Genomic DNA, 26723 nt, shown 5'->3' with positions numbered 1-26723 from the left:
TTTACATGTTGAACCCTTACAGCAAGTGAAATAGATTTAGTTATTATTTGTGTAGTTCAAAAATAATAAAGTAACCGGGCTCGGTGTCTCAGCCTGTAATCCCGCGCTTTGGGAGGCTGGGGTGAGTGGATTGCCTGAGCCCGCAGGTTCGAGACCCACTGGGCAACTTGGCGAGACTTCATCTCTACAATAAATCAAAAATAAGCTGGGCGTGGTAGCGCGCCTGTAGTTCCAGCTACTCGGAAGGCTGAGGCGGAAGGATCGCTGGAGCCCAGCAGGTCGAGGCTACGGTGACCGGGAGCAGCTACTGCACTCCAGTCTGGGCGACAGAGTGAGACTCCAACTCAAAAAAATAATAATAATAATAAAGTGAAAAAATGCTGCTTCTCAGGTGTGCTTTATTAAAATATTCTATGGGGATGAACACACGTCAATAGGACTTATGTGAGATGGGACAGCAGGGAGGCCAGCCAGTTCTAATTTATCAGGAAATGTTCCAAAGGCATTATTTATTCATTATCAGAATAAAATTCCCAGAATTGTATTAATTGTTGTTGGCATATTGTTGGCAATAGTACTTAGTCCTAGAAATAGAGAAATTCACTTGATTCAGATTTGAAAATATTTTCACAAGGGTTTTTTTGTGGTTCACATGTTGAGTTACTTACTCACCAACATTTATTCTCCTGCTGTAAAGGACCAATGAAATTAAATTAGGATTGTCAAATGCTACCAAGCCTTATTAATCCATTTGCCCCACAGAATGTGTTTCTGGAATTGGCAGTCTCTGAACATTGTGCCATACTGAGACTAAATGTGCAGCCAGCCAAAACATTTAGGTGACATACCACAGTGCAAAATGCGTGCATATGTGTTTGTAAGGGAGACATTCCAGTGCTGGGAGCCAGCCTAGGGGGAAACCTTTGACCTGTCTGGACACCAGGAAATTGCCCCTGAGCAAGAATTATTTTCAAACAAAAGGTGAGCGGCTTTCTGGCATTTAGTGACAATTTCATGTTTGAATAACTTGCCAATGTCCTGCTGAAATGCCAAGAAAACAAACTACAAAACCACAAATGTGTCCTGTCTTTTCCCATTTGGTATATCCCAGCAAAAACAGAACAATATTATCAGAACATATGTAGTGCTTCTAAAAGCCAGCAACAGTTCAATAATAAATGGGTGTGAAACCAAAGCATATTGCCCTCTTCCCTTTATGAAAATGGGGTCTGCGTGCTCCCCACCTGCTCTTAATTCAGTTGCCCAGTTCTCTCCCTTTTTTTCTTGTGTTGAGGATAAGTATTTTCCACACATAACAATAACTTGATTCTAATTTAATTTATACTAGTTTCTCCGTGTTTTGTCATTTTCTGTGTCTTGCCTTCCTTTCAATTTTGAGATCTCTTTACACCCTTCCAGTTATCCCTTGTCTTGTCCCTTGGGTTTCTTTACTTCTGTCCCTACCTCCAACCTCACCTCAGACTCTCACTGCCCTCCTCCTAGTTCTTGGTCGAGTAGCTCTGCTGATTCTCTCAGTAGTATCTAGTTAGCATTCTTCTTTGCACCTAATTCAGCGGTTCAGACGTGCAGACATGAGTATAAACAGAATAGGCTGGAATGGGGCAGATGGATAGCTCATCATCCTGATTAGCCCACAAATTGGATGTTCCATTACCTCTAATGTAATTAAGATAAGCTAGGGGGTGATGTGGTCAAGGGAAGAGAATTTTAACGTTGGGTCATTTATTTTTATTTGAAACTCCTTATCATACTAATGATGAATAGAACCACAGCACTGTTCATTCAGGTTGTGGAGCTGTTTCTAAATGAGTAGCCTGGCATCATTTATCAGGACTATCTGAGGGTTTGAGCCCAGAAAGCTGACTGTTTTCAAAGTACTTCCAAAGTACTAAGCAGGCATTCTTGGCACATAGGTGGGCAGCCTAATTAGCAGAGACTAGTTAATTCCCACTGTTATCTTTCTGATCTTTACCTGATGCTGGAAGTTGACCCCACTGTCCTTATCACCACTTTCTGTGAGTGATGTATAGTCTGTTTTCTTCAATTGCTTTTACAGCTCTGCCATTCTTCGTTAGCCAGAAGTCTTATCCTTAAAGAAAAAGATTTGTGACACTTTGTGGTTTGTTCACTTCCTCTTGCAAGTTCAGAGAACTGTATAGTACATCAGCCTCCCTATTCCTACCCTCCCTGGTCCTTGTGCCACGTGGTCCTCTATTTTACCTTGCTGGGAGAGGCTCAAGGCTGAGGACTTGAGGTTTCTTTGACTATTACATAAGAAGAGTTTTAGTTAAAATTGTGTTCACTTTTGCATGATTTCTGGATAACTTCTAGGAAAATTATTTCTTCTCTTCCCCTCTAGCCTACCTTTATATTCCATCCCACTTTTCTTTCTTCAAATGCACAGCTTTTGTGTTTAGGTTTACTGAACAAGAAGCAAGGATTTTTCTCTAGATTTTTTTCAACTTAGGCCAACTGATGGGAATGGTCCATTCTGCCTGCCTCTCAGTGAAAAGAAGAAAACCAACTGGAAGACTTTTTAAAGTTGGATTGTTGTTTTTCCTGTGTTTTCAGAGTACATATTAGAAAAGGGTCTACTATGCCAGCCTTCTTAATAATTTCTTTATAATTAGTAATTTGTGTGTGTTTGGTGTCCCTTTTTCATATTTTAATAAATGTTGGTCCAAAATAAAAAATCCCATTTGCAGAAGAGTATATGTGATTTTTCTAACAGTTCCCCAAAACATGCATATATGGATATTATCAGTACAAATTATCTGCATTGCCAGAAATAAAACAGGCAATACTTATTCCCTTAGTGCTGCCTAATTAGATGCCAACCTGGCTGTAAATGAAATGACTTTTTGGGAAGGGGGCTTAAACTGATGGGAAACCTGGTCTGCCAATTAAAGCATAATAGGCTGGATATGGTCATAATTTAGTATATCTCTGTGTTGTTTGAATTCTCAGCGTTCTCCCCTCCCCATCCCCTTTCTCTTTTCCTTCTGAATGTCTGTTTTTGGCAACTAGCAGTAGATAGTGGTGAGGTTTGCCAGACTTTTCAGTGACTTTGAGTAGGCTGGTAGGAAACCTAATCCTAGAAGGAAGACTGTTTTACTAGTTTGCTTCATACTGTGAAAATATTAGTGTTTCTTTAAAAATATATATATATATACAATCACTGGGAGAATGTTTCATCATTGTCTTTTTTTAATCTTAGATTTTTTATAACCTTAAGATATCTTTAATTTTATAATTCATCATTATTTTATGTAATATGCAGCCTAATTTCAGAGATTTTAAAAAGATGTTTGTCTTAATAAGCATTTGAAAAGATACTCAACATCACTAATCATTGGGGGAAATGCAAATCAAAACCACAGTGAAATACTTTACACTTATTAGGACTACTAGCAAAAAAAAAAAAAAAAAACCCAGAAAATATTAAGTGTTGGTGAGGACATAGAAAAATTGAAACCTTTGTGCTCTGTAGGTAGAAATGTGAAATGGCATAGCCTCTGTGGAAACAGTATGGAGGTTCCTCAAAAATTTTAAAATAGAATTCCATATGACCCTGGCATTTCCATTTCTGAGTATATACCCAGAAAAATTGAAAGTAGGGACATGAAGAGGTACTTGTACACTTGTGTTTATAGCAGTATTATGCACAATAGCCAAGAACTGAAGGCAAACTAGGTGTCCATCAATGAATATGGGACACACATACAACAAAATCTTTTTCAGCTTTAAAAAGAAAGGAAATTCTCACACATGCTACAACTTGCATAAACCTATAAATAAGCTAGTCATAAAAGACTAATACTGTATGATTTCATTTCTGTGAGGTACCTAGAGTAATCAAATTCAGAGAAACAAAAAGTATAATATTTGCTGGGGCTAGAAAGAGAGGGAAATAGGAGTTATTGTTAAATGGGTACAGGGTTTCAGTTTTACAAGATGAAAAGAGTTCTGGAAATGGATGATGGTGTTGGTTGCACAACAGCGTGAATGTACTTAATACCACTGAACTGTACACTGAAAAATAGTTAATAAATCTTGTATGTATCTTACCACAATTTAAAAGTTTATAAAAATGTCTTAGAATCAGTGAAAGAGTATGTTGCAAACAGTTGTCAGTAAATTCTTTAAGAATAATTATTAACCCTTTGCACTCAGAGGCATCTCATGGATCACCTACCAGCAACTTAACTTGACTGCACTTTTTTAGGAAATAGTGAAAAACTAATCACTTCATATTAAATAGTATGGTGTTGGAACCAGTTGTTTTATTGTAATGCTATTTGACTAACAATGGAATGTTGGACATTGAGGAACTTATTTGTGACCCAAAAAAATAAAAATTTTGTATTTTATATTTTTCTAATGTGTGAAACAGTCACCGACATGCATTGTAAATTCCTTGATACATGTTGTACAATAGGAATTTGTTTGGTATCTTCCACCTAGTGTTTTTCTATTCAATCAGACAATGCAGTCTCATTTTCTTCTTCCCACATTAATATGTCATTTTAATTTATTGACTAGTCTGTTTTCAAAGAAGGTGTGAAAGAACATACTTGTGATTCCTGAAAAACCACTTCTCAACTGATCGATTGTATCTCAGTATATATTTCATCTCTTTATTTGCTTTTTTGTACAATTTGAATGGAAAACGTCAAGGAAACATACATTTTTGAAAAATTTGCACTGGCATGTTTGTCCTGTGTAATTATCAGCAATCTCCTTATGTCCCCTGAGAGGAGACATCCAAGTAGTTTGCTAGATTTATGATGTCCCCTCAGAGGGGACAGCCAAGTGCAAAGGGTTAAAGTAGACAGCTTTTGTTCTACCTCTGGAGAAGTGGTAGATCTGGGGGCTTTGCGTTTCTATTGGACTTTCAAGAAACCATATTCTTGTTTTTCGTGTGAGTCACTGGTCTCTGCTCTTTTCTGACAGACTTTTGGCATGGCTGAGGAGTACCATCGAGAGTCAATGTTGGTTGAGTGGGAGCAAGTGAAACAGCGAATTCTGCACACACTGTTGGCATCAGGAGAAGATGCACTTGACTTTACTCAAGAAAACGAGGTAGATAAAATTGTAAAGATAAACCACTCTTACTAAAAATGTGAAGTCAGATTGCTTGTCTACTTGACTGGTATTTTTTGTACAGCTGATCACTATCTTCACCTTGAAACACTTCTCTTCACTTGGCTTCCAGAATGCCATATTTACCTGGATTTCCTCCAATAGATCTGGCTGCTGCTTCTCAGTCTCCTTTGTTGAGTTTTCCTCAAATTCCCTGACCTCTGTATGTTTGAGCACTCCAGGGCTTACTCCTTGACCACTTCTGTTTCTTAATCACTGCCCTGCTGATTTCATCTATCTAGACCTGTGGCTTTAAATAACATCTAAATACTGAAGACTCTCAGACTTTACACTTCCTGCCCTGAACCCCAGACTCATGTATCTAGTTGCCTTCTTGGTTCTCCTTGTATGGCTCATAGCCATCTCAGGCTAAATATGTCCAGAACTGAGTCATGATAGCAGCTCCCCCCAACCCGCCTTCTCTTCTCACAGCATTCCTTGTCTTTATAAATGGCAATTCCAGTTTTTCACTTGCTGAGATCAAAAACCTCAGATTCATTTTTGTCATCTCCCTCTCGCCCATCTCACACCCAGTTTCCGTCACATGTTGACAAATTCAGTTAACCCAACCTTAAAATATACCAGAATCCAAACACCTCTCACTACCTCCACTTTTAGCATTCAGGTCTAAACCACCATCTCTTGCTTGGATTATTGAACTAGTAGCCTCCAACTGGTGTTTTAATTATCTAATGCTGTGTAACAAATTACTCCAAACTCTAGTTGTTGAAAACAAGTGTTAAACTTAGGTTGGTATTTCTGTCTCAGGGTCCCTGGAGGTTGGAATCATGGTGTTGCCAAGGCTGGACTCAAGGCTCACCATGAAGAGTCTACGGCCATTCATTTGGCTGGCAAGCCTTAAATCCTCTCTTGCTCTTAGTTGAAGACATCAATTCCTTGTCAAATGGGCCTCTCCATTGTGTTGTTCACAATATGATGGCTTGCTTCCCCTAGAACAAGAGAAAGGTGCCCAAGGGAGAGCCATAGAGCCCCATGACAAACCACTGCCTTTCTGTAACTTAATCTTAAAAGTAATATCTCATCACCTCTGTTGGTTAGAAGTGAGTCACTGAATCTGGCCTACACTTAAGGGGAGAGGATTATACAAGGACTCAAATACCAGGAGGGTAGTATTGGGGCCATCTTAGAGGCTGCTGACCACACAGGTTTCTCTTTTACCTTGCTATAGTCTTTTTTCAACACAACAGCCAGAGCAATGCTATTTGGGGTTTTTTTGTTTGTTTGTTTGTTTTTGAGTCAGAATCTCACGCAGTCACTCAGGCTGGAGTGTAGTGTCACAATCATAGCTTACTGCAGCCTTGACCTCCTAGGCTCAGGTGATCCTTCTGTCTCAGCCTCCTGCATAGCTGGGACTACAGGCATGTGCCACCACACCCAGCTAATTTTAAATTTTTTTTGTAGAGATGAGGTCTTGCTATGTTGCTAGGCTGGTCTTGCACTCCTAGGCTCAAACATTATTCCTGCCTTGGCCTCCCAATGTGCTGGAATTACAGGTGTGAGCCACTGCACCCGGCCAGAGCAGTACTATTAAGACAGGTTAGATTGTGTCACTCCTCTGCTCAGGACCCTCTAGTGACACCCATCTTACTGGGAGTGAAAGCCAAATCATGACTGGAGAGACCCTTCATGACCTGGTCTTACTGCTTCTCCATCTTATGCTACTTTCCCCATTGCTCTTGCTCCTCCAGGTTCAAGCAGGTTCCTGAACAAACCTGGTAAGCTGGCCCCCACCCCAGGTCCTCTGTGCTTTCTGCCGCTTCTGTCTAGAATGCTTTTCCCCCGAAGAACTGCATGGCTGTCTCTCTCACTTCCATCTTAGTGAGGGTCTTTAAATCCAAACCACCCCCTTCTCATTCAACACTTTCTGTATCTTTTTTATTGCTGTATTTTATTTTTAGCACTTCTTCCCATGTGCCATAGTACTATATATTTTTATGTTTTTATATTGTATATTATCTTTCTCACTGTAGAATGAAAGCTCCATGAAGGTAAGGATTTTTGCTTGCTTTGTTTATTCCTGTGTCTCCAGTTCTTGCAAGGGTCTCTGCAACATAGTAGATGCCAATAGTTTTTGTTGAGCAAATCATTTGGTTCTAGCTAAGGAAGTATTAGGGAGATATTGAAACAGTGATTTTAGAAGGGGTACGTTAAATAGCATCTGTGTTAATTGCCAGTGTTAATTGATTGGTGGCAGTGCTAAGATGAGAATTTTCTCCTCTTTTTAAAATTTAATTTAAAAAATAGAGGCAATGTAATTGTGTGATTTAAGAATTAGAGCACCCTGTCCCCCAATACCCCATTTTCTTCCCCCTTTGCCTTCCCATAGGTAATCACTCTTACTGCTTTCTTGTGTATACTTCCAACATTTCTGATACAAGTATATGAGACTGTATATTCTTATCCCCAACCCTTCTGTCACAAGTGTATGCTTACTATGTGTCCTCTTCTTCATTTTTCTTTTCTCCCTTGTTGTATCCTGGAGATCTTTCCTGAGAGGGATTTTGAGGCTGCCTCTGGGATAGACAAGAAAGATTGTCTTACTTGATCTGTGATGTCTGCCCTTGTGCCAGAGGAAGTCATGGCTTGCCACACATTTACCACCCTGGTGTTGGAGAGGATAGCACCGGGCTTTAAATCCTAGCTTTTCCAAATCGGTAGTGACTAGTTCTGAGGCTTTGTCCAAGTTTTTTAACCCTGCACACTGTCAGGGTCTTCACTGATGAAATGGGATTATTGAGGAAGATTAGTGATCATATAAAGCACCTGACCCATAACAGCCAATTGTCTTCCTAAAACAGTTTCAATTAAAAATTGTAGTGAAGCCGGGCTCGGTGGCTCAGCCTGTAATCCCGTGCCTTTGGGAGGCTGAGGTGAGTGGATTGCCTGAGCCCGCGGGTTCGAGACTCGCCTGGGCAGCGAGACCTCATCTCTTCAATAAATAAAAAAATCAGCCAGGCGTGGTAGCGCATGCCTGTAATTCCAGCTACTAGGAAGGCTGAGGTGGAAGGATCGCCGGAACCCAGCAGGTCGAGGCTGCGGTGGCCGGGAGCAGCCACTGCACTCTAGTCTGGGTGACAGAGTGAGACTCCAACTCAAAAAAAAAAAATTGTAACGATACAAATGTTGTAGTGTTAATACGTTTTTAGGTAATATTACTAATGCTTTAGGCAATATTACCAAATCTTTTTTCCTAGTAGTTTCATGGGTAGTTAGCATTCTTTTTGCACACGGAGATGGGAATACTGAGACTCTGAGAGACGTATAATATGCTATGAGATCCAAAACTGTAGACTATTACTCTGTTGAAGTCTAGGTGAAGGTTGGGCAGGTTAGCAGTTTGTGGTACCTGATAGTAACTTTGCACACTCCTTATCTACTCTTGGTTGGCAGACCAGTTTTTCTGTTAAATTAGCTCCCAAATAAATAGAAGCCAGAGTAATTTGTCTTGGGAAATTGCTCATTAAGAATCCTGTCCCATATTTTTTAGATTCAAAGACTTGAGACTGAAGTAGGAGTCTTTGGGAAAGAAGAACTAATGTATAAAATCCTTGGCCAGCCTAATGCTTCTTTCTCAATTTTTTGCGAATCTAGGCACATAAGTAGAGCAGCTCATGGTTTTATAAACTTTATTTTTTAAAATAGTGTTAATAGGTTGTGTTCTGTATTGGGATTTGGAAGTAATTATAAATTGCTAATGAGATGTTCTTTCTTGATTGCTCTTCTCTTAAAAATAGAATAGTCTGTTTAGCAGACTCTTCTTACCTGACCTCAAGTACCCTTGGCAGGGAATTATTGAGGCTTTCATTGTTTGCTATTGTGACACCTGGCAGAGTGGATAGCTTTGCTGCAAATGTTGGTAAAGTGATGCAGACAAATCTTTCTTCAGATTATCCAGAGAATTGCCTTTTCTGGAACCTTACAGATTTGTGGTTTTGAACTTCTTTCCTGAAGTATAACATATGTACAGAAAAGTGCCCAAGTAATAAGTATACAGCTCAATGAATTATCACAAATGGAGCATACCCAAATGAGGACATAAAACATTACCAGCACCCCAGCAATCCCCCTGTGTCCCTTTGTAGTTGCCTCCCCTCACCAACATAGGAACCACTGTCTTGACTTCTAATATCGTAGATTAATTTTTCCTGTTTTTGAACTTTATGTAAATGAAGTCATACAATATATACTCTTGTTTCTGACTTCTTTTATATTTTGTATACTGTTACATGTAGTTTTAAGCCATTCATTCTCTTTTTTTTTGAGTTGGAGTCTCAATCTGTCGCCCAGACTGGAGTGCAGTGGCCGTTCCCGGGCACCGCAGCCTCGACCCGCTGGGCTCCGGCGATCCTTCCACCTCAGCCTTCCGAGTAGCCGGAATTATAGGCGCGCGCTACCATGCCCAGCTAATTTTTTTGATTTATTGTAGCAATGAGGTCTTGCCTGCCTAGACAGGTCTCGAACCCGTGGGCTCAGGCAATCCACTCACCTTAGCCTCCCAAAGGCGCGGGATTACAGGCTGAGCCACCGAGCCCAGCTAAGCCATTCATTCTCATGGTTGGACAGTATAACTGCAATTTGTTTATTTATTCTAGTGTTGATGGACATTTGGAAAGTTTCCTGTTCTTAGTTTTTATAAATAATGCTGTTGTGAACATTTTTGTCTATGTCTTTTGGTGAACGCAGTTTGATACCCACATCTCTGTTATGTACACCTAAGAGGGAAATTTCTGGGTCAACATTAGTAGATACTACCAAAATATTTTCCAAATTGGTTGTGTCAGTGTATCTTCCCACCATCACTCTGTTGAGAATTCCAGTTGTTTCATATCCTTGCCACACTTGGTGTTTTGTCTTTTTTGATTTAACCATTCTAGTGGGCATGTGGAACCATGTGTTTTTACAGACTTTTTTCATGTAATTTTCTTCAAGATGATGGAAAAGTGATATTGTCTCCACATGGGTAGACATTTTGTCCACCAGTATGAAGGGCAGGTGACAGGCTTTGGAATTCAGCAGGTCTTGGGTTCCCGAGCCTGGGCTTTCTTATTTGGAAATGCCTAAGTGCCTTTCTTGAAGAACTGTTGTAAGGAATGTAGAATATATGTAAAGTGCCTAGCCCAGTGCCTGGCATAGAGTACACACACACAGCATTATTTGTGTGGTTGTTAGTATTTGGTAAGATATACATTATTGGGATAACCTACTCTGGGCCCCCTCTCATTTTGTAGAGAGCTTTGTTGCTTAATAAACTCCTTCTTTCACTCATCCTTTTGAAAAAAAAAAAAAGATACACATTATTAAGTCTACTTTAATCATTTTAATATGAATCTGTCCCTTTTTAAGTGTTTTCTATGATTCATAAAGTATCACTAGGAATGAAAAAAATCTTTGGATATAAATAGAGGAAATAAAGAAATATGACTTGATACCTCAAACATTCTTTTCTGGGTATCTTATTGTCAGAAATAAGGTTATTGGAATATAAAGAATCATTAGTGAGGAAGGAATCTTTAGATCATTTTGAGCTGTCCTTACATTTGAAGGAAAATATCCAAATTTGGATAATTTAATAGAAAAGAGAGGCTCAAGCCTTTTTTTTTAAGCAAAAATGGATTAGGATATGGTGGTTTCCTGAAACATGTTTTTTCCCCCTAGTCTCCAATAATAGGAGTTTCTCCCAATTCCTTACGAGGACACACTGGTAATATCTGTTCCTGGCAAGTTTTAATAAAGGACACAATGCTTCGGTTGCATAAAGTCAACTTGAGAAATTAATTTCGTTAGGATATCATTGGAAGAAAAGGGTATAGTTTTTTAAATAATAACTTTCTAAGTTATTAACAACTGAATAAGGTCTGAATGATAACTGAATAGAAGTCTGAATAAAAATGATGTACTTTGAAGCAAGGAAGAGAATTGTGGCTGCAAACACTTGTGTCCCAGTTATTGTAACCCTTTCAGTGTGAGGAAGAACTCCCCCAGTGAGACTTGCATGACAGCATAGGGGGACTTGAGCAATTTGAGGAATCCTTGATATACCTTCACCAACTTTTAAAATGGCATTTAAAGGTGTTATTTAGTGACTGTTTTGGTATTGAACATAGTCAATGGGCAGTCACCTGATGTGTTTGTCTGGCAAATGACCTAGCAAGGAACAGGCTCACTAGAGAAGTGAAATTGTAGCTTAATAATTATAGATAGTGGCTCAGCCTGTAATCCCAGCACTTTGGGAGGCTGAGGCGAGTGAATTGCCTGAGCCCACGGGTTCGAGACCAGCCCGGGCAACTTGGGGAGACCTTGTCTTTGCAATAAATCAGAAAATTAGCTGGGTGCGGTAACGCACGCCTGTGGTTCTGGCTATTTGGAAGGCTAAGGTAGAAGGATCGCTGGACCCCAGCCAGTCGACACTGAGGTAGGTGTGAGTGTGTGTGCCACTGCACTCCAGCCTGGGTGATGGAATGAGACTCCAACTCAAAAATAATAATAATAATAAAAATAGATAATGATGGTAACATTTCACACTGTGAAATGTGAACAGTGTATGTTAAGCATAGTCTAATTTTGATAACTCACTTAATATACCGTATTTCATCAATTTCCAGTCACGCATCTTTTTTACAATCCAACATCTCTCATATCAGGATATATCTTAAATTAATGGTGTGTCATTGTTTGACAGCGTTTGAAAATTTCCTAGTGGTACATAAAATAGCATCATGTCTTGCAACAGATGGAATATTAGATTTGATGAAATACATTAAAATATAGACTAACAGAGTTTGAATTTGGAAACCCCAGACTAGCTGATTCCAAGCTGTATTTGTGGCTCCTTGGCAGTTTCCTTGGGAATGGACCTGGACCTGTTGGAGTGTGAGTGGGAATTCAAGTATCAAAAATGCTCTGCTGCTTTTTCAAAATGAGGATTATAAAAAACAAACCCACCTCAACAAGCCCTTCATTTTATTGTCATGATGTATGGCAGTAAAAAGTTTTACTCTCATGATGTGACAATATGAACACCTTCTGATCTCATATGCTCCCCGATGGTAGAGGAATGTAGACTCACTTGGGAAGACCCTGCTGCTCTTCCCCATCCTCTACCCAAATCTAACCTCTGTCAGTACTGTACACCCTTCCAGTTCCTCTCAGGTGCTTTTGTGTGCATCTTAAAATATTATCAACTATAAATGGCATCATTTTACGTATTAGTTTCCATAAATCAGCATAATGTTTTATTGCTGTTGTTTTATATACTTTGGAGCTTTTTCTAGGTTAGTACATGTAGGTCTCTGTCACTTTTTCAGTGGCCACAGTAGTGTTCCATCCTATGATGGGCCGAGGTATTCTCATTATTTCCCATGTTCACACAGTCATTAGTTGACCTAACAAGGTCATATAATCATTAGTTGGGTTGTATTTAGGACTCGGGTCTTCTGATCCCAGTTGACATTTTTTTGTGGTAGTACTGAGCTTTTACATACAGATTTCATAGCCAACTATTTTAAATGAATCAGTCTAGTTCCATTTTGCATACATAAAGCCAAAATAGTCCACTTGGAAATTAAACTCTCTTTCCTCCTGTATCATCTTATTTTCTTTTTACTATATACTCATTTTGCCAGGAGTGCTAGTTACATTCCTTTTTTCCTAACTGGAATGTGCCTTCCACAGGAAAGGGTGCTTAATAAAAGTTTGCAGTTCCCTCCTGCCACTTTAAACCCTGTCTTGCATGTCCTGGAATGGCTGTTTTGGGAACACCATCTTCTCTGACAAGACCCTTCTTGGTCTGTAGGCTACTATTTCTCCACATTTCTCTAGGTTCTTAGGTGAGGCCCTTGTTTTCCTCTCTGGCCTTGCCCTCCTGTCTTCCCTGCCTTTCTATCTCTGACTCCCTGTGCCTGTCATCCTCTCCTGTTGTCCTTGCTATGGCTTGGTCAAGCCCCAGTGCAGAGAATCCCACAGAATGGAGGCATTTGGAGCATTATAACCACTCAGCATAATAGCACCCGCTGTCCCAGCCCTCAGGCAGCCCCTGGCTGTGGAATTCCAGCAGAACATTTGCCAGTTTCTCTGCTCAGGAATGTGTGCGCACACGTCCTGTGGATGGCTAATTGACTTTCTGTGTGGTGAAATAGCAGCTTGGCCAAGGGCAACTGAAGGACAGGTACTTTTGAAAACAAGAGCATTGGGCAAAATTAATTTAAATGGAAATGTGAAGGCTGAAAACCAACTACTTTTTAAACGAACAATTTTAAAAATTGGGTTTTTAGTATCGGAAAATATTTCTCGAGGCTGTTGATGTATATTTAGCTGAAATGACTCTGCCCTTGCAGAAGTGCTTTAGTGCTGTGCCCCTTTTCATTCCCTGGTTTATTCCTCCCAATTAGGTTACTGGGATTGACAGGCTTAGTGTTCTGTTCTTTAAAAAGACTGTGGAATATTCAACTTCTAGATAGCTGTGTTCCAGAAAGGTGGCTGTCTTAGAGAACAGTCCTCTCAACCCACACTCAGAATTAGTTCAGAAGTAGACAGTGTCCTGGTGGGGGGCTCCCTTCAAACAAGGAATGTGTGTTCATTGTAGGAAAATGAGATGAGACTTTTCAGCCTGCACAAAGTAAAATATTTTAGGTCATATTTTTTCATTGTCCATAGCTATCCATTGTTGTTCAGTGTTGAATTCATTCCTATTTTTGTGATGGTGGTTTATTTTTTGTTTATAAAGTGATAATAGCTAGTGCTATTGGTCATGCACTGGGCGTTGTCCCAAATTATTTTTCATTTCTCACAACAGTGGTGTGAGGTAAGTGCTGTTTTTTCCCTCATTTAATCTTCATCTCAAACCTATGGGGTAGATACCATTATTACCCATTTTAGAGCTAAAGAAACTGAGGCTTAAAAAAAGCAAAATGCTCAAGCTCACATTGCAGGAGGCAGTGGGACCAGGATTACTAACCACAGCTTTCTACTCTTCTGTGATAACTGTCTTGAAAAGTTTCCCTGGGCTGCCCTGGCAGGCGGGATGGAGTAGGGTGAAGAGTACAGAGTGTAGTGCCAGACTGTGGCTTCAAGCAGTGGTGTCACTGCTTCTTATTGGAGTGAACTTGGGCAAGTTGATTTGTCTTTCTGTGTGCCCTTGTGTCCTCATCTGTGCAATGATATAATAAAAGTATCTACTTCATAGGGTTGTGGAGTTAGCATGTGGAAATTCAGACAGTGCTTTGTTCATACTAAGTGTTCATTAAGTATAGCTGTCACTATTATTGCCACCTGATAGCTTTTATTTTGTGTTTCTGGTAGGAATGCTTTCAGTTCTGAGTAGTGGAAAACTTGAGCTTCGGTAACTTGGATAGGGGTTTATTTTTCTCACCTACCAAGAAGTCTGTAGGTGTGGAGCGACTGACCTTAACTCAGTTGTCCTTTAGTACCATCAGAGATCTGACACTTACCTATCTTTGAACACAGCCATCTGAAGCATGTTCACTTACTGGAGTTTCACACAATGGCTGCAGTAGCTCTAGACATCACATTTGCGTTTAAGACAGAAAGAAGAGGGAGAAGTTAAAAGGTCATGCCAGGCTTTTCTCCCCCATTCCCCTTTATCAGGAAAAGCAGGTGTCGCCAGATGCGCTAGCAGACTTGTGTTTTTGTCCCTTTGGCTGGAACTAGGGTGGACTATTCCTGACTGCAGTAGAGACTGGAAAAGGGTGTATACAGTGGTGTGTAGGGGCCAGCTCATGAGAGCCTATTGTTAAAGTTTCAAGGAATTTGCAATCTAGTTGATACCACCTTGGGTAACTTGAAATCTGCCCGGGTGAGAATATTTATGCTATAGAAACTAGCAAATGTTACACATCAGGCCCCTTTCCCAAGAGCTGGTTGTTAAACATCTGCCAGTGCACTCTGGTATATTTAGCTCTATATGCCAGCCTGAAGGGTAGCAGGAGTAAAGGTGTAAGAAGTAGGGATTGGGGATGGTCATTGGGTCAGCCAGCCAACAGTGTCTGTCAAGATCAGGGAACTGTTTAAGCTCTTTTAATACCAGTGGTAGCTGAGAGCAGAGCTGAGGGGGACTTTTCGAGATTGTCTAGGATAGCCCCTTCATTTGAGTGATGGGAGCCTGAGGCTCCAAGAGAAGGTACTTTGTTCCAGACCCCGAAGCCAGGGATTGAATGGGCCTCCTGGAACCAAGGTGTCCTTGACTTTCAGTGTTCATTCTCCAGAACTGATGTCAGCTGGCCTTCCCCTCTCCTCTACTTCCAGTACACGCTCACTCTAGTGTTCCTTTACTAACTTCATAGTGTGAGGAGGTTTGGCTGCTGTCTTCCATTAGTTTCCCAGGAAGCCTATTTTAAACTGCTTTCTTTTCAATTCTAGAGAATAGAACATTGTTTTTTTAAAAAACAAGAAAGCTGAATAACTTGATCTCTGCAATGTTACAGTACAAATTAATATATTAGAAACTTAAGAATATACGTAATTGTGATTCTTATTTGTTTATAGTAAGAAATAAGCTTAGTTAAAGAACTTTAATCTTTCCAAAAAAGACTAATAAATCTTTTTCATATACAGTCATGCACTGCATATATAATATCATATTTTTACTGTATTTTTTTTGTGTAGTCATGTTTACCATTGTGTTACAGCTGCCTACAGCATCCAGTACAGTAGCATGTTATACAGGTTTATTTCCTAGAAGCAATAGGCTACATCATACAGCCTAGGTGTGTAGTAGGCTATACCATCTAGGTGTGTGCAAGGACATTCCGTGATGTCAGAACAATGACAAAATCACCTAATGATACATTTGTCAGAACCTATTCCCATCATTAAGTGATACATGACTATATTTGTTTCTAATACTCCCCATCAGATGATAAGCTCTTTGGGGACAAGTTCTGTAGACAGAGCTTATTTTTTCATGGAAGGCACTAGCAGATATTTAATTAATGAATGCGCAACTTAGACTGGCTTCACATCTTCAGATGACAGAAATATAATCAGCAGCTGTTGTCTTAGTGTGGACTCTAGTGTGGAAATGTCTGAGTCTGATATTGTGACCCTATATACTTTGTTTTCTAAACTGCCTGATTTGATTGATGGAAACAGGAGGCCGACCAATAAAAGCAAAGGTTTTACTAGTATGAAGATATGGGGAGGGGACTTGGGACTGAAACCGTATGTTGGGAAGTGTGTGTTTTTCATTGAAATATCGATAGGGCGTATCCAGTACCACATTATATTTTAGTTAATCCTGTCCTATGCCTGCTCTCTTCTCATGTATTCATGTTATGAAATCACTTTAACTAGGAAATAGACTCCCCACAGCTCTGTTAAAGATAAGGGCATGTTTATGCGATTTTTATTTTTTCACATAACTACTGTTCTTAACCAATTCTGAATGTGTATTTCTCTGCAGCCAAGTTACATCAGTGATGTGGGACCCCCTGGTCGAAGCTCTCTGGATAGTGTCGAGATGGCCTATGCCCGGCAGGTGAGTATGGTCTCAAGAAAGATTTAATCCAGGGAACAAAGACTTCATGTGATAGTCAAACCCTGAAAGCAGGTTGGGATTATTTTTTTGTAGAAGACTGATTAATATTTTACCATATAGGTTGCTGGAGATTCTGTCAAATAGGGTAATATAATGATTCAGATTTGATTTGGAGAAATTGAAATCTGTTCTCTCCACTGGCCAAGGCGTCTCACTTTGTATTATTGGCAATGGCCCCATGTACAGTAAATCTTTGAACAATTGTGCAGCTTAGCAAATGAAGTTTTATTTTAACTGAATTACCCGGTAGGCTGATGATATCAGAAATGTTTCTTTCACTCCCTATTGAGAGAAATTTTATTTTCTATTTTTATTTTTGTTGTTTTGAGTCGGAGTCTCACTCTGCTGCTGAGACTGAAGTATAGTGGCATGATCAGGCGATCCTTTCATCTCAGCCTCCTGATTAGCTGGGGCTATAAATGCATACCACCATGTCCAGCTACTTTTTTTTTTATTTTTGTTGAGATGAGGTCTTGATATGTTGCCTAGGCTGGCCTTGAACTCCTAGGCTCAAGTAGTCCTCCTGCCTCGACCTCCCAAAGTGTTGGAATTACAGGCATGAGCCACTATGCCCAACCTGGTGAGAGAAATTTGCTAAATGATTTTCTGCATTAGTAAGCACAGTGATATTTTGGAGGTCATGTTTCTGGTTGTAAATCATGAAAGATCAGAAACCCTTTCTTTTGGACTGAAACTATCCTAAAGACCATGCATACCTGGAATTGACTTTGAATAAAGCAGTGCCAGCTGACTGTGTGCTTTATTGTAATTTTCCATTTTTCCCCACAAAGTATTAAGAAGGGAAAACATTCCTATCTCTTGAGTTGGGAGTAATGAGTCTCCACACCCTTAATATCCTCCTCTACGAACTGTGGCTCAGTAATATCTGCTCAGCCATTACTGCCTCCCATGATTCTTTGAGGGGGAACACATGGGTGCACTTGTGGCCCTCAACATTACCCACCTCCTACCCCTTCCAGCCTAGAGTGGGATGGTGGGAAGTAATACCAGATAGCAGCTATGGAGGTGAGCAAGGGGGGTGAGAAACTGTTAGACCCTGTGTGCTCCTTAACAGAGGGTTCTGTCTTCAGCTGCCAGTTAATTAGCCAGTGGAGTTCTGTGTTGACTGGTTAGCTGAAGTATTATCAAAAGTCCCCCTTTCACCCATTGTTGAGAGAAATTTTCCAATTGCTTATTAAAAAATCTCTCTCCTTTAGTGTATCGTTGCCACTTTAAATTCCAGGCAACTGGAGTCAGTTGCCTACTTCAGTGCCCTCGTGTTTTCTCACTGGCCTTCATTTATTTCCTTCTGTTCCACTTGTTGAACTTCTCTCTTTTTCTTCTTCCTGTACATCCTGTACATCCTTTAAATTTCACCTTCATTATATGGCTGACTCTCTTCAAAGCCACAGAGAGAGGCTTAATGAAATCATATGCTTCTGAGAAAAGAAACTATGTATCTTTTGTATCTATAAGGACTAAAACTTCATAAAACTAACATTTTTATAGCCCTTAGGACACCCTAATGTTATGTATCTGTTTACATGGCTACCCTCTCCAGTGGAGAGTGAATCTTTGTATCCCACGTTGAACACAGTACCTTGCAGAGGGAAGTCCCCTAATAAAACTTCGTCGAGTGAATAAACACTATCTCAGCTTAAAGCCTCTTTATTTAATCTTGGTAACAGTCCTGGAAGCTAAGTAATACTGATGCCCCCACTTAAAGTAGAGGAAACTAAGGTTGGGCAGGGTCATAATCTGTCTCACATCACTACCTTGTTCAGTCTCTAGGTGTAGCAAGGACTTCAAATACAAAGCGAAATCTTCCATAAAAATACTTTCGTAAAAGTAGTTTTTAACCATCGTTATTTTAGTTCTTTTAAAATAAAATTCAAGGTAATAGTGACTTTCCCATCCCTTAAATATCACATAGTTTATTTTTCTTGAGAAACTTTTACCTAAAGAGCAGAGATGCTTTCCAGGAGAAATGAGTATTCCCACTGTGCTGGCTTGGGGGGATGGCTGTGCCACTGTGAGTAAGGAATAGTTGGCCGAAGCTCTCACCGACCATTTCCTACTTCAGGAAGTTTTAAAAAGAAGTGAAAATAGACATTATATCACTTGCTCTGCTTTCATCATTTCAGATTTATATCTATAATGAGAAGATTGTGAATGGGCACCTGCAGCCTAACCTTGTGGACCTCTGTGCTTCTGTAGCAGAGCTGGATGATAAGGTAGTGCCTGGAGCTGATGCGAGGAGGAACCTGATCCCAGTGTTCAGATGGGACGAGCAGCCTGCTGACTTGGGGAAATGTGCTGCAGGGACATTCCATTCTGTGGAATGAAATGTTAACTGTTCCTCAGAGTTTTACTTTAAATAATCTTGAGTGGTTTTCTTGATGATGTTCTTTTTTAGTTCATCTTCAAAAGGCCCAACCAGGATCAGCTGATAATCACAAGAGTTCTCCTCAAGCTCTATTTGTTTTAAAGTCCTGTCAGACTTTGACGCCTGGCAGCTCACCAGTTTCCCTCCTTAGACAAGCCAATGGGCTCTTTAATGAAAGCTGAATTGTAAAGGTGATGCAGTTTTCACACCTGTGAGCCCTTGAACTTGACTCATGCGGGGACATAGACCACTGGTTCCCTTCCTCTCTGACACACGCTTACTGTCTTTATTCTCCCTCAACCCTTACCCTGACCAGTTTTCTCTCCTAAGGGGCAAAACATTAAAAAAGTGGATGGGTGAGTGAGTGTGTTGGTAGATGACTGGGAGGAAGGAAGAAAAGAAGAAAGAATATTATGGAAGTAAACACTCATCAATGTACAGATTGTGTCTTTTTAAAAATGCGTCTAATGTTTTTTTTATAGTAAAATATAAGGCAATATAAATGCATTTAAAGAAGAAAGTAATATTTCACCAATCAGCCCACCACCTGGAGAGAGTGGTTGGCTATTCTGCAGTATTTTTAAGAGATACCATGAGAACAGACTTTTCTCTTTTGCTTTGGAAAAAGTGTAAACTTGCTTTTTTCCTGTTGGTGCTATCCTCCAAGGATTCTTAAGTTTAGGGTTCAGAGAACACATTTTTAAGATAAGTTTATAAGCAGGAGGATTCTGGGGAGAGAAAGTCCCAGCTATGTGGTGGTAACACAAAGGAAAGAACATCCCCTCCTTTCCTTGGAGGAGTCTTGGAGGGAGAGAGTGAAAAGGAAAATGGGAGGCTGTGATGCTCTCCGAATGGGTAAGAGCAATGGCCCCTGCAGACTCTCTGGGAGGACAAAACCTGTATATTAGGATAAACTCTTATTTTAAGCCTTAAGAAATTCAAATAACCTTGTAAGGACTGAAATGCAGCTACTTGAGTTTAAACTTCTGGAGCTTTGGATGATTATAAATGTACTCTCTCTTTAGGGATAACCCAGTGAAATTCAATATTCTTGCTACTTTTGTGTGGTTTTAATTATATAGGTGGTAATGTCAGACCTAGAATAGTAATTGATATGAAAATCAGTGCAGTGCAGTGCAGGGACAGGGGGTACTCATCAATGGATGTAACTCTCAAGGCCAGGCGACATTAACCTCCCCACCCCATCATCCTAACCGCCTTCGAGATCAGAGTGCCACGAAGAACCAGTAACTTCTCCAGCCCTGCAGCATTGTCATGTACACTCTCGTTTATGCGCAGAGCATTTCTGACATGTGGGCCATGGTAAAACAAATGACGGAAGTATTGTTGGTGCCGGGGACCGATGCCCTGAAGAGCCGCAGCAGTGTGGAAGTGCGCATGGAGTTTGTCAGGCAGGCCTTGGGGTACCTGGAGCAGAGGTAAGGCAACAGTAGCACAGTGGGGCCGGCTTTCAGATCCCCCAAAGTCAGCTGTTCCTCGAGTCTTGAGTAGTCTTAGGCTAAGTGTGCTGTAGCTGGTGTAATTTGAGATTTATTATGTTAAATTGAACAAGGCTGAGGGTGGTAATCCTGTTTCAGAAATCCTCTTTCACTTCTCTACCAGAACTATTTCTGTAATAGTATAGAAATCACACATGAAAAAAATCTTGTATGGTAAGTGGCAGCACTGTTAGAATTCTCTTGTTCTCCTTCTCTACCTGTCCTTTAATGCAGTGACATAGTGATGCCATAATGCCTTAGGTCATATCCGTTTTCCTCGTGTAGTTCAGCCATTACTCCTTACGTACTTTTGTTTTCTCTCAGCATTTTAATTTTTACTCCCAGCAATATTACCACTTTCAGACGTAAAGACTCCTTTAACCTTATTTTCCTTCTGATTCTATTTGATAATCCCCACAAGTCAGGTCATTCATATCTGCTAGTGCCTGTGATTTGTGCCTAGGTTTCTTTGCCACCTCCTCACTAATAAGTGTTGGCAACTGAAAGGTTTGTGGCTGTGCCCTTGTGCCCTAACTGTTGTCCCCTTCATTGATAAGACCTGTACCATTCATCCCTTCCTGTGGACACTCCTTCCAGTTCTTAATGGGCTGGCAGGGGTTGTCATGAGTGTGCAACAGACTTTCTTTATTTGAGATAGGATGCTGGGCCTCTCCCTGCTGGCTCGAGAAGAAAAAGCCAAGTTGATTATGCTTGCTAAATTGCAGGCCTTTGCCCTTGAGCCTCTGCCGCTGCCAGCAGCCTTGTGATGTGGTCACCCTTTGTCAAGAAAATAATACTTCATTAGGAAGTCAAAAGATTTCCTTGTATGTAACTGAGGTAATTCAGACTGGTATAGCAAAGAATAGGTTTTTATACCAAATACTATATTAATTTTATAATAGCTACATGAAATGAACACCATCAGACATATTACACTCACTAGCCTCTGGGGTATCTGGAGGTAATATGTATTGTTAAGAGAAATCTGGAACTCCAAATGTTTTTTTTATTTCCCTGGCATAAGTGTAAAGGGTTTATCAAATAATTCATCTTGTTTTGGCTAAATTTTTGTAATTTGGGGTGTGTCAATCTTAAGTCCTAAAGAAACTAATGTATGTCATAATATTTATTTGTTATCAGTCAGCAAAATTAGTCAGCATTCTTACACTATAGAAAAACCTTCAGGAATTTTTTTTAATGGGTATAAGTATATGACTGCTCGTGACTTTTTTCTCAGTCAACCTAATCCTTAACATTGGTGTTTAACTTCACGTAGTAACAGGCTAAATTTCTTGGTTTTATATCTCTGGTAAGCCATTCCATTTCTTTCATTATTTTTTTAATTTAGTTTTTAGAAACTATCTTGTTCCATTAATTCCTTTAACAGTGCTTGTTGGAGCTATCTGGGAATGTCCTGTCTGTAATTATTATAATCTTACTTTCTTTTTTCACTCTAGTGGTATCACTCCCTGATGGTATTCTTTTTAAGGATTCATTGTCGCCTTTGATAAAGGGGATATTTTGGAATAATTTTCCTCATTTTTAAAGTATTTTTGCTGATGCTAATCTACTGACAGTATGCATATAATAGTTCAAGTGATATAATGCACCAGATGGCAAAGTAGACCCAGTCCCAAACAGTCTTTCAATGTAAGGCTGAAATGTTGACAAAATATAGGATTCTCTTCCCTGCCACATTCCAAGATTTGAGACAGGGCATATATTTCTTAGTCCTCAAGGAATGTAGGCTTCTTCTTCAATTTAGGCCAGTGCAAGCAAAGGAGTCATCTTGATTCTAGTTGGAAGAGACTGTATGGACATCTGTTTGCCCTGGCTGCTACAGAACTCTTTAACCTTTTATCCCTTCTCTGCTTATGGATACTTTAATGATAGGGAGCTCATCACATTTGTTAAATTAAATTTTGCTTATTTTTTATTATAAAAGCAATATATGCTTATTATAGAAATTTTGGAAGGTGCCAAAAAGAAGACCTGGATAAACGGGAGGATCCCCTGAACCTTATATCTAGAAACTCCTATTAACTTGTTGTATTTCTTTTTTTCCCTTCTTTTGATGTATGAATTTTTTTTCATAATTGCATAAAATTTCATTGCACCTATTTCCTGTAGTTAACATTTAGGTTGTTTCTCTCACTCACTCCTTCCCTTTGTTATTGTACTTAACCTGGCATTGAGCATCTTTGTTCATATGGAACAGCTGACTTTTTAAGGCAGTCTGTTTTGTTTTGGACAAAAATATATTTAGAAAGTTTTTTATTATATTAACCATGTATTTAGGTAGCTATAACTTAGACTATTTAATCGTGATATGGAAGCACTTAAAATCACTACAGAGGATTGTAAGAAGCACACTAGCAAATAAACAAAGAGGGAAGGATACAAAATCGTCATTTTGCAAACACTAGTGTAATAACTGGTTCAGCAAGGACCGTAAATGGAAACATGCCACTGAGTAAAAGATTGTTGGTGAACAGAATAGTTACATGACCTCCAGATATTACTTATTACTTGTTCAGAATATTTACATGACCCAACAGATTACTTACTACTTACAAAGGGAATAATAATAGATCATAATGGAGAAGTTTGGTGGACAACAACTTTCAACCAAGTAAATCAAATCTAATGTTACCAATAATGAAGCAAACTAATACTACCTGCTTCGTTGTGGGATTCAGTGGGAAGAACCAGGATTTAGCTCTGTAGGCCTATTGGCCAAAAAGTTGAACCTGAACCAAGTCATAAAGAAATTATTCAGCTTGTGGGGCAGTCTACAGACAGCTAGCCTGAACTCTTTAGAAAAGGTCAGTGCTTCTTGGACATGATGACTCACACATCTGGTCCCAGCTACTTGGAAGACTTAAGTGGGGAGATTGTGATAGCCTGGGAATTTGAGGCTATAGAGCACTATGAGTGTGCCTGTGAATTGCTATGTGCACTCCAACCTGAGCAACATAGCAAGGCTCCATCTCTTTTTTTAAAAAAAAAAAGGTCAGTGTCATGAAAAACAAAAAAGGTGGTGGAATTATCCTAGATTAAAGGAAATGAAAGTGGCTTGGCCACTAATTGTTACATATTTCCTTGATTAGACCCTGGATTTAAAATAAAAACAAACTATAAAGGATGTTATTAAGAAATGAATATGGATTCTATTTTGGATGATAATAATACATTGTTAAATGTCTTGGTGTCATAATGTAGGAGAATGTCCACTTCTTCGGTGCCACATGGTAAGTATTTACAAATGAGGTAGCCCCTCCTTTCTAGAACATATTTTCAAATGGTTTGGGGACAGGGAGGGAGCATGTGTGTGTATTTTAAGGTGTACACAAATGTTAAACATTGGTGAATGTAGGTCATGGGCATTCACTGAATTGTTCATTGAATTTTTTTGTAGGTTTGGAAGTTTTCAAAATAAAAAGTTTTCAAAAACTCCACTAGAGCATTAGGCTGTGAGCTGGAGCAATTATTATTCTGCACATCAGCCTTTGGCATATTTGAAGTTCACAGTTGTGTTTCTCCAGGGATTCTTTTGAGTATCTGCAGTGATAAATCTTTACAATAATCGCCTGCCCACTGAATAAATAATGTAGTTTGTTTCATTAACATGTCCTACTTCCTCTTCTGTGTTGGGTTTGAAGTCTTAGCTCTGCCCTTCCAATTTCATAGTCTGATATCATTGCTATGGACATAGATGTGTATAGTATGTGTTTCAGTCTCCCCTGTTTTTTACAGTTATAAGAACTACACCCTTGTGACTGTCTTTGGAAATTTGCATCAGGCTCAGCTGGGCGGGGTGCCTGGGACTTACCAGTTGGTTCGAAGTTTCTTGAACATTAAACTTCCAGCTCCCTTGCCTGGACTACAGGTACTGACAACTTTCTCTGTGCAATCAGTTGAACCCCAGAGCAGTTGCTCTCAGGTAGATGTTTTAAGTTAAAATTAGACTCTGTGTGGAAATTTCTGTATGGCCATGAGACCAGAGAGGGGTGAAGATAGAAGCTGAGAGACCTCTTAGGAGGCCAGTAGTACAGGAATTCAGGTGGTGGTTACTCAGCCCAGGACAGAGGACAGTGCCATGGGAGGATGTCATTGGGTTCTAGACGTGTTTTGAAAGTCAAACCAACAGAACTTGTTGAAGAACTTGGATTCAGGTGTTAGAGGCAGAGTCAGGGATGATTTCTGACTAAAACAGCTGGAAGAATGGAGTTGGTATAAGTGTGCAAAACACTAAACTGGAGCTTTGTACAAAGGGTGGTGGGATACAGAGGAGATCAGTTTCATCAAGGAGGTTCAGTTCACACTTGCTCTTACAGAATAGGGATTGACTGGCCTGAGATTTTGAAAAAGGGTATTCCAGAAGGAGGCAACAGCAAGAACAAATGCATGGAGGCAAGAGAGAATAGCTGGAGTACTAGGTATGTGGTAGGGCTTGGCAAGCTCGGGCCCACTGGTGAAGGCCTTGAGTGCCAGGCTAAGCACTTTGGACTTAAGTGCAAAGGGGTTTAAGTGAGCAAGTGACACGTTCAGACCTGAATTTTGGTTAGAGTCCTTCTGGGGAAGGGTGGAGGGCCAAAAGAGGAGACCTGAGGTCCACTTCTCTGGAGGAGGTAAGGAAAAGCAGAAAGAGAGGGGAAAGCATAGGCCACTGTACAGACAAGTGGGAAAAAAACAGATTTAGGATAACTAAGCTGTAGTATTGAGAGAGTGGGAGTAGAGCTGCCCCTCAGATCCCCAGTGCCTAGCAATATCTAACACCAGGATACTTAGTAAAATGTTGATAACATTTTATAAACTCGAGGGTGGTAACAGTTGCCTTTTATTGATCAGTGAAATCTTTGGCCTTTGCTTTGTGGAGGTTGTAGAAGAACATGTCACCCAATTACTGCAGGTCATTGGGATTCCATGGAGAAACCACAGGGCTGGCTTTGGATCAGGCAGGATTCCTAGTGCTTCAGAGGAAAAGCCTTAGAGCCACCCTGGACAAATCCCTTAACTTCCCTGTGCCTGAGTTTCCCCATTTGTAAAATGGGTTGGGAGGGGGGTTAATGCTTCCCACCTCATGGAGTTGTTCTGAAAATGAAGTGGCTTAGTACCAGGAGGTCTTATCTGAGTGTTACCACATAAGAATGCAGTTAGCTTTTGCTTGTTTACTTGGAACATTTCTCTCTCCTCTTAGGATGGAGAAGTGGAAGGCCATCCTGTGTGGGCATTAATTTATTACTGCATGCGCTGTGGAGACTTGCTTGCTGCTTCTCAAGTGGTTAATCGAGCCCAGCACCAGCTGGGAGAGTTTAAAACCTGGTTCCAGGAGTACATGAACAGCAAGGACAGACGGTATGATGAATGAGAGACACTTCCAAAAGCAGCCACAGGAACTGTAGAGGGTGGCCTCCACTGACATTATTCTCTTTTCCTGCACATGCCCAGAATTAAAAAGGAGGTTTAGAAAACTAGTAGAACTCTCTTGGGGATAACAATGGAAAACTTGAAAAGGGAGGCCCATTCTGGCACTGATGTCTAGACATGCATACATTTTTGTTGGAGAATTTTTCTGTTCCATTAAGAGAGGGACTGACCCAGAAGCATGACTTGACTTATTCTATAAATCCAAGGCACATCAAGACTGCTTTATAAAATGTGACTTTTTTGTGTTACACTTTACTTGTTAACACTTAGTGCTTTTCTGGTAAGCCCAATATGGAAATATGTTGTCATGGACCTCATAGCTTAAGGGCTAGAATTAGAAGTTAGTAATTTTGAAATATAATCATTGGATTAATTCACTGAATGCTCAAAGTCTTGGGAGCATTAATAATGCCATGTCAAGAGATTATCTCAAATCATAAACTCAAATCTTACTCAGATTACAGTTTAAAATAGGATTACTGTCTTAGGGTTCTCCCAGAAGATCTTAGTGCGTGTACTTTATTTGGGAGGTGATCCCACATGAACAAGGGATTGGAGGCCAGAGGGGGGCGAAGACAGTTAAGGGAAGGCCTTGCTCCTGTTGGTCGCTGCTTGAGTGCTGCTGGTGAGTGGAATGGAGAACTAATTCCCTGATATTTCTGACCTGCCCCTG

The 26723-nt window shown here is 40.1% G+C and overlaps 1 protein-coding gene across 3 annotated transcripts in view; it reads left to right on the top strand.

The window, feature by feature from the left end:
• The window catches only part of NUP93 (nucleoporin 93), a 106527-nt gene that overhangs the window by 66972 nt on the left and 12832 nt on the right, over positions 1-26723 (top strand). For all 3 annotated transcript variants that reach the window (XM_008054114.2, XM_021710460.1, XM_021710461.1), the window contains 6 exons: positions 4975-5103; positions 16601-16675; positions 18880-18969; positions 20421-20560; positions 24377-24509; positions 25821-25978. In XM_008054114.2, coding sequence (XP_008052305.1) covers positions 4975-5103; positions 16601-16675; positions 18880-18969; positions 20421-20560; positions 24377-24509; positions 25821-25978 — 725 coding nt within the window. The remainder of the gene's footprint in view (positions 1-4974; positions 5104-16600; positions 16676-18879; positions 18970-20420; positions 20561-24376; positions 24510-25820; positions 25979-26723) is intronic.

Source organism: Carlito syrichta, unplaced genomic scaffold, assembly GCF_000164805.1.
Source record: "Carlito syrichta isolate Samal-C Ts95f unplaced genomic scaffold, Tarsius_syrichta-2.0.1 Scaffold289075, whole genome shotgun sequence".
Taxonomy (NCBI): Eukaryota; Metazoa; Chordata; class Mammalia; order Primates; family Tarsiidae; genus Carlito; species Carlito syrichta.
This window is presented reverse-complemented; position numbering and strand designations above follow the sequence as displayed.